The sequence below is a fragment of the Psammomys obesus genome, unplaced genomic scaffold (assembly GCF_907164565.1).
Source record: "Psammomys obesus unplaced genomic scaffold, mPsaObe1.curated_primary_1811, whole genome shotgun sequence".
Lineage (NCBI taxonomy): Eukaryota > Metazoa > Chordata > Mammalia > Rodentia > Muridae > Psammomys > Psammomys obesus.
In genome coordinates this window covers 13,229,929-13,242,002 of record NW_026593286.1, presented here as the reverse complement: position 1 = coordinate 13,242,002, position 12,074 = coordinate 13,229,929, and the positions used below count along the sequence as shown (strand labels likewise).

General features: G+C 39.1%; 1 protein-coding gene across 2 annotated transcripts in view; it reads left to right on the top strand.

Moving 5' to 3' along the window:
* The window catches only part of Acsl3 (acyl-CoA synthetase long chain family member 3), a 49,907-nt gene that overhangs the window by 36,100 nt on the left and 1,733 nt on the right, over nt 1–12,074 (top strand). For both annotated transcript variants that reach the window (XM_055616496.1, XM_055616497.1), the window contains exons 6-14: nt 514–664; nt 1,800–1,923; nt 2,267–2,338; nt 2,710–2,849; nt 4,721–4,893; nt 5,460–5,534; nt 7,326–7,517; nt 9,515–9,629; nt 11,279–11,436. In XM_055616496.1, coding sequence (XP_055472471.1) covers nt 514–664; nt 1,800–1,923; nt 2,267–2,338; nt 2,710–2,849; nt 4,721–4,893; nt 5,460–5,534; nt 7,326–7,517; nt 9,515–9,629; nt 11,279–11,436 — 1,200 coding nt within the window. The remainder of the gene's footprint in view (nt 1–513; nt 665–1,799; nt 1,924–2,266; nt 2,339–2,709; nt 2,850–4,720; nt 4,894–5,459; nt 5,535–7,325; nt 7,518–9,514; nt 9,630–11,278; nt 11,437–12,074) is intronic.

Below are 12,074 nucleotides of genomic sequence, written 5' to 3'. Positions count from 1 at the left end.
ATCTATCTATCTATCTATCTATCTATCTATCTATCTATCTATCTATCATCTACCTTACCTAATTTACAGAACAGAGTCTGTCTAAACTGGCCCAGAGCTTACCATATGGCCTAGGCTGGCTTTGACCTCAAGATCTCATCTTAGCATCCCAAATGCTGGATTTGCAGACATCTGTTATTGTATCACTGTCAGATTTTTACTTCTGTTTGAACTACTGGCTTCCCCATTTCAGACTTTTGTGGCTACTTTGATGACTTTATTTAGATCTTTGCTAAAATTACTCTACAGAGACACTTTACCAGAATGCTGCATCTAAGCAACATCTATTAGCTGACCTTGTCTTTATTTTTTTTTTGTGGCTCGTATTATGTTACGGACTTAACTTGTTAGTCCCAGTATTGTTTATGCTTCCTCATGTGTTGACTGTTCTTTGAGTATTTTGGTTAAATTATATAGAAAAGTGGTGATGTAGCTGAGTTTCTTCTCCCTTTCTCTGTCTTTTTTTCAATATAGAAAATAAAGCTCAAAGCAAACCATTGCCCTCAGACATTGCAGTAATCATGTATACAAGTGGATCCACAGGAATTCCCAAGGGAGTCATGATCTCCCACAGCAACATCATTGCTTCTATAACTGGAATGGCGAGAAGGATTCCAAAACTGGGGTATGTCATGGTAAAATGAGGGTAACTGTGTATTTGTAGGTATTAAGAGTTCAAGCATTTGTGCCATTTTAGTAGATAGCTAAGTTATTCCCCAGGTTTCTATGAAAGCAGAAATTTTAGAGAACATTAATTAAAAAAATAGTCAACATTAAAAAAATTTTTAATGTTTGTATGTGTGTATGTCTATATCCATCTACGCATGTGTGTCTGAATGTGGGTGCCAGTGTCCATGAAGCTGCGGAGGCCAGAGTATCAAATCTTCGTGGAGTTACAGATGGCTATGAGTGCCCAGCAAGGTGCTGAGAACCAAACTGGGGTAGTTATGAGTTGTTAACTGCTGACCCATCTCTGCAGCCTCCCAAAATAGTTACATTAATATGGTTTGAAGTAATAGTTTATTTATTTAATATTTTAATGATGCAAAATTCAACTGACTTTGTAGTTTTAAGTCCCTTAAATTTAGATTATTTCAGTCAGTTAGTGTTGCTTTCTTATGTACAGAGTTGAATGCAGCACTGGTGGACAGATGAGGTACCTGTGGTCAACTGATTTGGTGTTGAAGTTGTTCTCTTGTGGCATCAGGGAAGATTGTAATTTAGTAGGCAAAAGATGACAGAAGAAACCAGATGGGGTTTACACATTCTCTTAGATACAGGCTGTGGAACTGAGTTTGGGAAAAGAGCTTGGGACACTTGAGCAGCACTTTCCCTTTGGACTTTAGTTTGTGTCTCTTCATGTCATAGACACAGGATCATTTCTTGAACAATGCATGAAACACTTTTTTGCATATTGAGGTATACTTTATGATTAATTACTGGATTAGCTCCTGAACAGGTGTCTATTCTGTGAGAGGCCCAGCAGAGACCCATCAACTCTGCAGGCCATTTCTTATGGCGACTTGTCTCCAGCCCTCTTCTTGTGTGTCATAGCACTCTGTTTGTGCAACAGATCACACTCTGCAAGTGTCTGCTTCCATATTTTGGGGTTGGACTGTGTTTGGTTTTTCTATCATCTCTACCATATCAGCAGGGACTCATGGGTACTTAGCTATTTCTCCATGTGTCTGTAAGCTTGCTGCAGTCACTTTCGGCAGAGAGCTCCCACGATCACTGCTTTTATCTTCCATTTCTTTCAGAGAGGACGATGTATACATTGGATATTTGCCCCTGGCTCATGTTCTAGAATTAAGCGCTGAGCTCGTGTGCCTTTCTCATGGGTGCCGAATCGGCTACTCTTCACCACAGACTTTAGCAGATCAGGTAAATTGTGTTATCTGTGACTTGAAATACTAATCTTTTTTTTGGTGGTGGTAAGGTTCTCTTGGACTTGATTTGTAGACTAGGACTGGCCTTGAACTCACAGAGATTCACTTGCCTCTTAAGTACTGGGATTAAAGGCATGTGCCACCCTGTCTGGCTGTGAAATGTGTTTTTAACATGTTTTCCCTATCAGTTTTTAGTATATTGTTAATTAATTTTAAATAAACCATTGCCTTGTGTGAACATTGAAAGGATAAGTTTATGATATGCTTTTGAGCTAAGAATGCCTCTAAGTTTTTAAGTTAAAGATCTTTATAGAATTTTTTTTTTTTCTGTTTTATAGTCTTCAAAAATAAAAAAAGGAAGCAAAGGAGATACATCCATGTTGAAGCCAACACTGATGGCAGCTGTTCCGGTAAGAATTGTCCTTAAAAGAAGTGCTCTCAGCTACAGGTGGTAATATCACTGTAAAACTATGATTTTACTTAAAATTTATAGTCCTGATAAAATATATCTTTAAAATGATTTAACATGCTGGCAGTGAGGTAGCTGAATGGGTAAAGTGCAAGCCTGAGTGAGGACATGAGTTCAATTCCTAGAGCCTACATAAAGGTAGAGGAGAAATTCAACTCCATGTATTGTCCTCCAACTTCCACGCTTGCACATGGCACATGCATGCATGCATAATCCTCACGTCATATGTATGATTAGAAGTATTAATCATGGGGTATGATTTAAATATGAAGATTGCTTATATAGTTAATGAACTCATTTATATATATCTAGGAAATCATGGATCGGATCTACAAAAATGTCATGAATAAAGTAAATGAAATGAGTACTTTTCAACGAAACTTGTTTATTTTGGCTTATAATTATAAGATGGAACAGATTTCAAAAGGTTGTAGTACTCCACTGTGTGACCGGTGAGTAAAGCCAGTTCTCTATGTCAGCAGCATAGCTCACATCAACAGCCCAGGGAAGTGAGGCAGTGAGCAGTGATGATTTACTCTAAGATGGGTGTGATGGCACAGACCTGTAATCCCTGCGGTTGGGAGATAAGGGAGGAGGATCAAGAGTTCAAAGCTGGAGGTTGGAGAGGTAGTTCAGTGTTACTGCAAAAAGTGTGGGTGGAAGGAGAGTCATAGAGCTATGCACCAGTGCCTTCTGGCCTCTGCTCTCACACACACACACACAATGTTAACAACAACAAAACAGCTCAAAGTCAGCCTGGGCTCTATAGCAAGTTCCAGGCCATTAGTAATAAATTCATTTTGAAAAGTCAAAGAGAGTGTCACAATCCATCCTGCATAAGAAAGAAAAATTTCAGTTATCATTTTTATTATGTTTAATAATATATTTACATTTCAGAGATATAAGTAATTTTAATTCTTCTTTCAAAACACTTTTTAGTTTATTTTGATATGCATGCTGCTAAATGGTTAAATTTTATTTTTAAAAGATTGCTCTCCAACCCTCCACTTGTGTTTTTATAGTGTTAATAGAGTAGCACCAAACAATTTGAAAATTATAAATTTAATTTTTTTAATGGAACTATAAATATGATTTTCAGATTAAGGTTTTTTTTTATTTTTAACTTTTAGTTATCTCTATTAAGAAGATATCATTTGATGTGAAAAGTCTATTAATAAGTTTTTTGCTTTTGAAGACAGGTTCTCCTTGCCTGGCTAGAACGCAAGAGGTCTAGCTGCCTCTATTTTCTGAGTGCTACGATTAAGAGCCTGGATAGCTTAGTTGGTAAAGCATAAGACTTAGGGTGTGTGGCACCACCACATTCAGCCTTAACACACCTTCTGAAGCGATTGCCATGTAGTCTTTCCCCAGTTTTCACCGTCTGGGGTTAAGCCCAGGATGTGCTTCTTGGTAAGCAGGCACCACCACTGAGCTACATTCCCAGCCTTACTGCGCACGCTTTCCATGAGGGATAAGCATCTTTGTACTAGTGTCTTTCAAAAACATGTCAAACAGGTATTTGAATTATTTTCTTTCTAAGATTTCTCCCATATAATTTACCTTATTTTAAAAACTGTACCAAACACTTAAATTTTTGTGATATATGGATTTTTAAAGAGATTGCTTTACATAAATAAGCAAAATCAGTTACATTTTTATAAATTCTATGAAGATGTGGCATATAATAAATATGTGTTTATGATAATGAATTTTCTGGTCATAAACAAGGGATTTCTGTTACTGTAAACAAATATGACAGTTTAACATCACATGAAAAATAGTTAAAAGGAAAAGAATTTTTTTTTTTTTTTTGATTGAACTACTGATATTCAAGACAGAAGGAGGGGCTCAGAGAATCTCCTGAATTGGCTACATCACTTTAATCTCAGAGGCTCCATATAACAAAACTGAGAGATTAAAGATTTGGAAAATCTCATTCCCTGGTGTTAGTTACTTTTCTAATGGTGTGAAGAGGCACCACGAGCAAGACCAAGGCAGCTTATAGAAGAAAGTATTTAAATGGGGGCGCTTACATTTGCAGAGGGCTTAGTCCATCATGGTGGGAACACTGGGATAGGCAGGCAGGCAGGCTAGCACCTGGCTGGCCACTGGAGCAGTAGCTGAGAGCTTACATTCCTGATCCAGAGGCAAACAGAGAGAGCGAACTGAGTGGTTCTGGGTTTTAAAACCTCTGAAAAGACTATACTTACTAATCCTTTCAACAACTGGGAACCAAACATTCAAGCGACTGAGCCTGTGGCCCATTTTTATTCAAACCACCACACTGCTTTAAAAGCCTTCAATTTTCTATTGATACTTTTAGCTTTGTTTTCCGGAAAGTGCGAAGGCTGCTGGGTGGAAATATTCGCCTTTTATTGTGTGGTGGTGCTCCACTCTCTGCAACGACACAGCGATTCATGAACATCTGTTTCTGCTGTCCGGTTGGTCAGGGGTACGGACTCACGGAATCAACCGGGGCTGGAACAATTACAGAAGGTAGGTGCTCCCATCGGAGAACCAGGCAGCCACTTATGTGAGTGAACTGGGTATTAATGTGAGGATGTGTGATGGACAGAGATTCTGGGGAGTTGGAGTAGGCATGCCTGATTTCACAGGGACTCTCAGTTCCTAATGTCGACTCCAAACTACTTGAAACTGTTTTTTTCAATGGCTGGGAAAGACTGTCTAAGAGAAGCTCATGCCCAGGTACCTGGGTGTGTCTTAACTTCTTCCTGAGGGCATCTCTTTCTCTTAACCCTTTTGCTTAAATCTGTTTACAAATATTTTTAATAAAACCCAAACTGTGCTTCACAGGTATAACAAGTACTACTTGTATAGTCAGATTCAGTAATAATTTAGGTCTTTAAAAAAGTTCTCCGACCAAGCAGTGTACCTGTGTTGAGCAGAGCATGCCACCCATGGCTCACTTTTGTTTCTAAGGATTCTCCTGGGGAAGGGGCAGCTAAATAAGATTAGGATAAGCCATCATTTTAAATGAGTTAGGAAAAGGAAGCAATTGGTTAACTACTGTTTACAAATACTTTTCTTCCTCTGTCTCTTAGTGTGGGACTACAATACCGGCAGAGTGGGAGCACCATTAGTTTGCTGTGAAATCAAATTAAAGAACTGGGAGGAAGGTAACAACCTTTTTGTAGTCACAGAATATTAGTTTTTATAAGATTGAAATGAGAAGTGTACTCTATTGCCTTTGGTTATTTTAGAACATAGAAAATTCTAAGTGTTCATTATATTTTACCTGTGTTTTATCTAGACTTGGGCAGCTGTACTTAGTGTGCTTGCTTCAGAAATGATTCTAAAGAATAGAATTATTTTTATTTATGTATATGTATGTGTGTTTTAGTGTGTAATTTGGCGTGTATAGGCCAGATGTAGATAATTATTTCTCAGGAGCCATGTCTACCTTGTTTTTAGACTGAGGCTTGTGGCTTAAATTAGGATGGCTGGCCAGTGAGCCCCAGGAATCTATCTGTCTCTACTTCCTGAGTGCCGAGATGACAAGTCTGTGCACCGTTCATGGCTTTTATGGTTTTTGTCACTTAAACTCATATCTCCTACTTGCACGGCAAGCTCTTTCCTGATTGAGCCATCTCCCCAGTCTGTTGCCTATTTTATTACATAAATTCTAGTAAAAATGAGGACAAAAATGTGTGAAATGTGTTAAGTGAATAGTATTATTAAGTTAGAGACAGCAAGATATTTTATAAAGGCACTTGTCTCTGATCCTCAAGATCTGAGTTCAATCCTTAGAACCCACATGGTTGTAAGATAGAATTGACTCTCAAAGTTCTATTTTGATCTTTACACATATATGTAGTTTATGCACACACACACACACATGGGGGAAGGTGATAAGTATGATAGAAGAGTGGTCATACTTTATTTTGTAGAAGAAAAAAATCACATTTATATCATTTTTTTTTTTTAAATTTTTCCCTGAGGACTTCAAAGTTTTTGGAAGGAAAATTTTTACAATTATTCTATAAAAAAGTTTATTGTTGGGCTGGAAAGATGGCTCAGCGGTTAAGAGCACTGACTGTTCTTCTAGAAGACCTGGGTTTAATTCCCAGCATCCACATGGCAGCTCACAACTATCTGTAACTCTAGTTCCAGGAGAGCTGACATCCTTACAGTGACATACATACAGGCAAAACACTAATGAACATTAAATAAAGATAAGTTTCATTCATTTCTTTATTCATTTATTTTTTGGTTTCTTTCAAGATGGTTTCTCTGAGGAGCCTTGGCTGTCCTAGACTCATTTTGTAAACCCAGCTGGCCTCGAAATCAGAGATCTGCCTGCCTTTGCTTCCGTGAGTGCTAGGATTACAAGTTTGCACTGCCACGCCTGGTTAAAAATAAATTTTAAAGTTTGTTGTTTATTCTATTTTGAAATAAAAACCATTGTAAAATGTGTGTGTCATATTAAAGCATATAGACTATCTGTGATTTATTGAGACATACCTTTCTTTTTAAAGGTTCTAAGGCTCAGAGAAAATTTCTCAGTTGTTTTTAGTGTAAGTTTAGAAATCGATTCATTAAATTTAAGCCCAGAGTTAATCTGAAATGATCTGCAAGAACAAATTTCTAGGTATATAACCTAGTATGAAGGGGTTTGTTCTATTATGTGGCAGCATATTTATCATCTAATAGCATGATATATGGTCTGAGTAAAAACTTGGTAATTTTACATAATAGGTAGAGGATGCTAGGTTTTAGAATGTACTTTTTCTTGGAAGCATGGATAGTCATTATTGAATAACTGAACTTTTGTCTCTGATAATGTGTAGTCACGGTGTCTACTTTGTTTCCCTTGGAGACTAATTGGTTAAAATAAGATATCTATATGTAGAAACTGATAGTTTTGAATTTTTATGTAATAACTATCTGGTTTATTTTGTGTTTATTAGGTGGCTACTTTAATACTGATAAACCACATCCCAGAGGTGAAATTCTAATTGGTGGCCAAAATGTGACAATGGGGTACTACAAAAATGAAGAAAAAACAAACACTGATTTCTTTGAAGATGAAAATGGGCAGCGGTGGCTCTGCACTGGAGATATTGGAGAGTTTGACCCTGATGGTTGCCTGAAGATTATTGGTGAGTCATTTAGCTCTTTTTTAAAAAGTATTTTATTTTATATTATGTGTATGACTGTTGTGCCTACATGTAAGAATGTGTACTGCATGTGTGCATGATGTCCATGGAGGATTAGAGGAGGGTGCCAGATCCTTTGGAACTGGAGTTACAGGTGGTTGTGAGCTACCATGTGGGTGTTGGGAACTGAACCAGGTCCTCTGCCAGAGCAATACGTGACTTTTAAAAGCTGAGCCGTCCCTTCAGCCCCTGAATCCTTTCTTTAAATTGAGTGTTTCCCAAATGACTTTACAAAGATGTGCCTGTCCTTAGGGAGTGCAGAGTTATATGAGACTTCCTGGGGAGACACAAATATCTACTTGCCTCAGATATGGAACGATGACAGACTAAAGTACTGATATAACCAAATCCAACTTAGTGTACTAATGAGTTTCATCAGAGTTATTTATGGAGTACAGGTGAGGGATTACTTATCAAAGAAGGAATGGTTGAAGACAGATGCTTCAGCAAAAGTCCATCCCAGCCTGAATGAGAGCTCACAGAAACTGGTGTTTTGCAGCTTCCTGCACGACCTTGCTGGCAGCTTGACAACTTGAAGTGGTCTCTTCTTGGCCGCTCAGTTGCTCTGAGATAAGCCTGGGCAGCATGGCTTATCTGAGAGTGTCTCTTAGTAGCCTTTCCTGCTTATACAAGCTTGAGGGAGTTGTCTAGTGCATCTGGTGAGTTGTCGGAGCTTCCTAGAGCAGGGCTCTCAACCTTCCTAATTCTGCGACCCTTTAATACAGTTCCTTACGTAGTGGTGACCCCAACCATAAAATTACATTTGTTGCTACTTCCTAACTGTAACTTTGCTACTGTTATGAATTGTAATGTAAATATCTGTGTTTGCTAATGGTCTTAGGTGACCCCTGTGGAAGGGTCATTTGACCCTCAAAAGGCTCTTGACCCACAGGTTGAGAACTGCTGTCCTAGAGCTTTCGAGTTATTTCCTAAGAGAGCCTACCTTTGTAACATCGTAAGTCTTGAGGAGCTTTCCTGCAGGATGACAGTTTCATTGAGAATTTTAACTTGTAGGAAGATGCTGCACAGCATCTGGTCATGGTAACTTGAAGACCAGAAGGAGATGAGAGGCTTCCTTTCATCAGCTCCACATCACTATTTCATGTTCCACTAATAGAGATGTGCCTCAAAATTGTTTTGTTTGTCTTTCCACACATTTGGAGGTCAGGCCTATATGCCTTCTGCCACCCTGTCATAAGGATTTTATTTCTGCTGCTACAAATCTCCAAAGCTTTTCACATGATGAGGAAACCTCATTGTTCTAAAAATCCTTTAATGGCAGCTAGAAGTCCAGTTCAAGGTGCCTCTGTTAGACAGCCATCATTCACTCCCTACCTCTTTTAATTGTTTCTTTCCTCTTTTATGCCTCAATGATGTGAGGTGACAGGCATGGCCCTTGCCAGTGGTGGTCTACCTAGACACTTCTTAATATTGTCACTAAAACTCTCTCTGAGTTTTACAGAGAGAGGTTGAATGAGAGAACAAGGTAGACACAGGTGAAGACAGAACCAGCCAGAGAATGAGAAGGAGCCAGAAGATTAGAGCAGATTGCTTAAGTTAGTTTGAGGCCAAGCAGAGCAATTCAGAGGCTGAGAGAAAAGCCAGATTGAATAAGTCAGCTGGAGAGGAGTTTGAGCCAGAAGAGCTGAGCTGAACCAGCCAGGCCAGAGCACAGTAAGAACAAGAAAGGGTGAGCTTATTCAGCAGGAAGTCTCAGAGGCTGAAAACGTTCTAGGCCTAGCTTAGATTGTAGAAAGGCTAAAAGCTTCCAGGATTAGGCCGAGGTTAGCAGAAGGAGTCAGTAAGCCTCCAAGACAACCATTGAAACAGGGAAAGTTCAGTTTACACAGCAATGCTTATTTTAAATAATTTGGTGACAGTATTTCTGTGCTTAAGGTGTTAACTACTGTTCTTAGTGTTTCTGCCTTTGTTCTGTGCAGATCGTAAAAAGGACCTTGTGAAACTACAGGCAGGAGAGTATGTTTCTCTTGGGAAAGTAGAGGCAGCTTTGAAGAACCTCCCACTGATAGATAACATTTGTGCATATGCAAACAGGTAAGCACATGGAGTCTGCTGAGTTTGCAGAAGTTGATGGGTGTTGCAGCCATGAGCAGTTACAGCCCACATGGGCCACTGTGAAGTCACTCTAAGAATTCTTTCCTGATTTATGGAAACACCACCTTCTCTTTACAGCTGCTTTACATCTCTAGGTAAGTGTTCTGAATGACAGAGTTGAGGAAAATAGTTCTTCTAGCTGCCTTGGCATTCCTAGCTACTTGTCCATTCACATAGGGAAGCAAGGGGAAAACATTGTCTTCCTGGAGTCCCTTCTTCCTGTCCTTCTGAACTGCAACTTGAGCATGTTTACTGCTGACCCTGGCTTACCACAGCCTCCCAGCCCATGGTAACATAGGCAGCAGCGAAGTGTACATTTAGAAGCCTAGAGTTGTATTGGGAACTGTGATGGAATCTGAGATTAGACCTGACTGCATTTTTTGCAACAGTGAAGTAGCGATTCTTCTCCGGTAATCATGGTCACATATCTATGAGTAAGTCAAGAATCCTGTCTGTAGCAGTTGACATAGTTATGGGTGTGATAGGAAAATCAACTTAGACTTTGGGGTAATCCCAAGTGGTAAATGAGCGTCTGGTGGAACAGCTGTCTTCTGAAATGTTTCAGATTTTGTAAATGGTGGATGTTGTTGTTTTGAAACAGGGTATAGCAGCATAGTCCTGGCTATCATGGAACTAATTCTGTAGACTGAGCCACCCTTAAATAACTACCTGCCTCTGCCTGCTAAGTGCTGCTCGAATTAAAGGTGTGCACCATGACACACGTACCAAGATGGTGGATTTTGAAGTATTTGTATGGATTTCACCAGTTAGCACCCTGTAGGTGCTCATCAGTGACCTTGCGCTTCAGTCCTCTATTTGTCTTCAGCATTGCTCCAAAGCTGGGTTTTATTTATTTAAGAGTAACTCCAAATGTTCCTTTCTTCTTCATGTTGCAGACAGTTCTTCAGGTTCAGGCTGGCTTTGAGTTCACAGCAGCCCTCCTGCAGCCTGCGCTCTCCAGTGTGGGTCCACAGGCTGTCTGCCCAGCATGCATCCTGTGTTGCATTTTGCAAAATAACACCTGTCTTTGTGCCCACCAAGTTCCTTTGATGGTGTAAATTCTCCTGATGAGAGAAGAAAATGAGCATTGTCACTGGCTAGCCTGGAACTCAGATCTGTTGTCTGTGCCTTCCTTCTGAGTACTGGGATTAAAGGTGTGAGTCACCTGGCTCATCACATGATTTTGACTTGCTGCTACATAATTTAAAAGATAATTTTAGAAAGATAATTTACAGGCTCTACTTTTTTAAAATCTTGTTTCCATTAATCTACTAATCATTTCAATGATGAATTGAAAAGAATGCAATTTTCCTTTTGCACACGTCACATTACTGCTTAGTTAGATACACTTAGCATTTGTCAGGTTGAGTTTGCTTGCAATGAACTCTGGCAGAGCTCTCATGTACTATGAACTGAGTGGTAAAAGGCATTGCGTGAAGTAAGGGTGACAGTGTGGTTATGTATTTTTGTGCTTTTTTTTTCTTTAGTAAAGTGTTGGCTATAGAGTGCTGAGGCAATCCTTTGCATTATTAGTAATCAAAGTTCATGTTACTTTGGTCCTTGGCTAAGCTATTCTTTATGTGTTTCAGTTACCATTCGTATGTAATTGGATTTATTGTGCCAAATCAAAAGGAACTTACAGAGCTAGCTAGAACGAAAGGATTTAAAGGGTCTTGGGAAGAGCTGTGTAACAGCAGTGAAATGGAGAACGAGGTCCTTAAAGTGCTTTCTGAAGCTGCTATTTCAGGTGAGTGTTCTGGCAAACTGATTATTAAAACTGAGATGGGAAAAATATATGCATGTATTTAAGCTGTCAATGTTATAAGGGCTAGAACGCTTCCTTTCCTGCCTGGAACACTGTTCCCACCATTCAAGCCCCTCTGCAGGACATGCAGTATCTACTCCTACTAAACTAAATCTTTTAAAATGTGTATATGGCACTATTATACTAGTTGTGTATTGTGGGATTTATTAGTGTCTTAGTTGCTTTTCTTGTTGTTGTAATAAAGTACCCTGCTAAAAGCAACTTCAGAGAGTTTATTTTGGGTCACAGTTCAGGCTATGATCCATCATGGTTGTAGGGATTTATCATGGAGGCAGAAAGCAGAGAGAGATGAGTGTTGGTTTTCAACTAGCTTTCCTTGTTTTTATGTTGCCTGGGGAATGGAACCACTCACAGTGTGCACATCCTCCCACTTTAGTTAACCCAATCAGGATAATCTCCATAGTCATTCTCAGAGATCCATTTTCTAGGAATTCTAGATCTTATCTAACTGTCTGTCTTTCTATCTATCTGTATCTATCTATCTAGGAATTCTAGATCTTATCTAACTGTCTGTCTATCTATCTATCTATCTATCTATCTATCTATCTATCTATCTATCT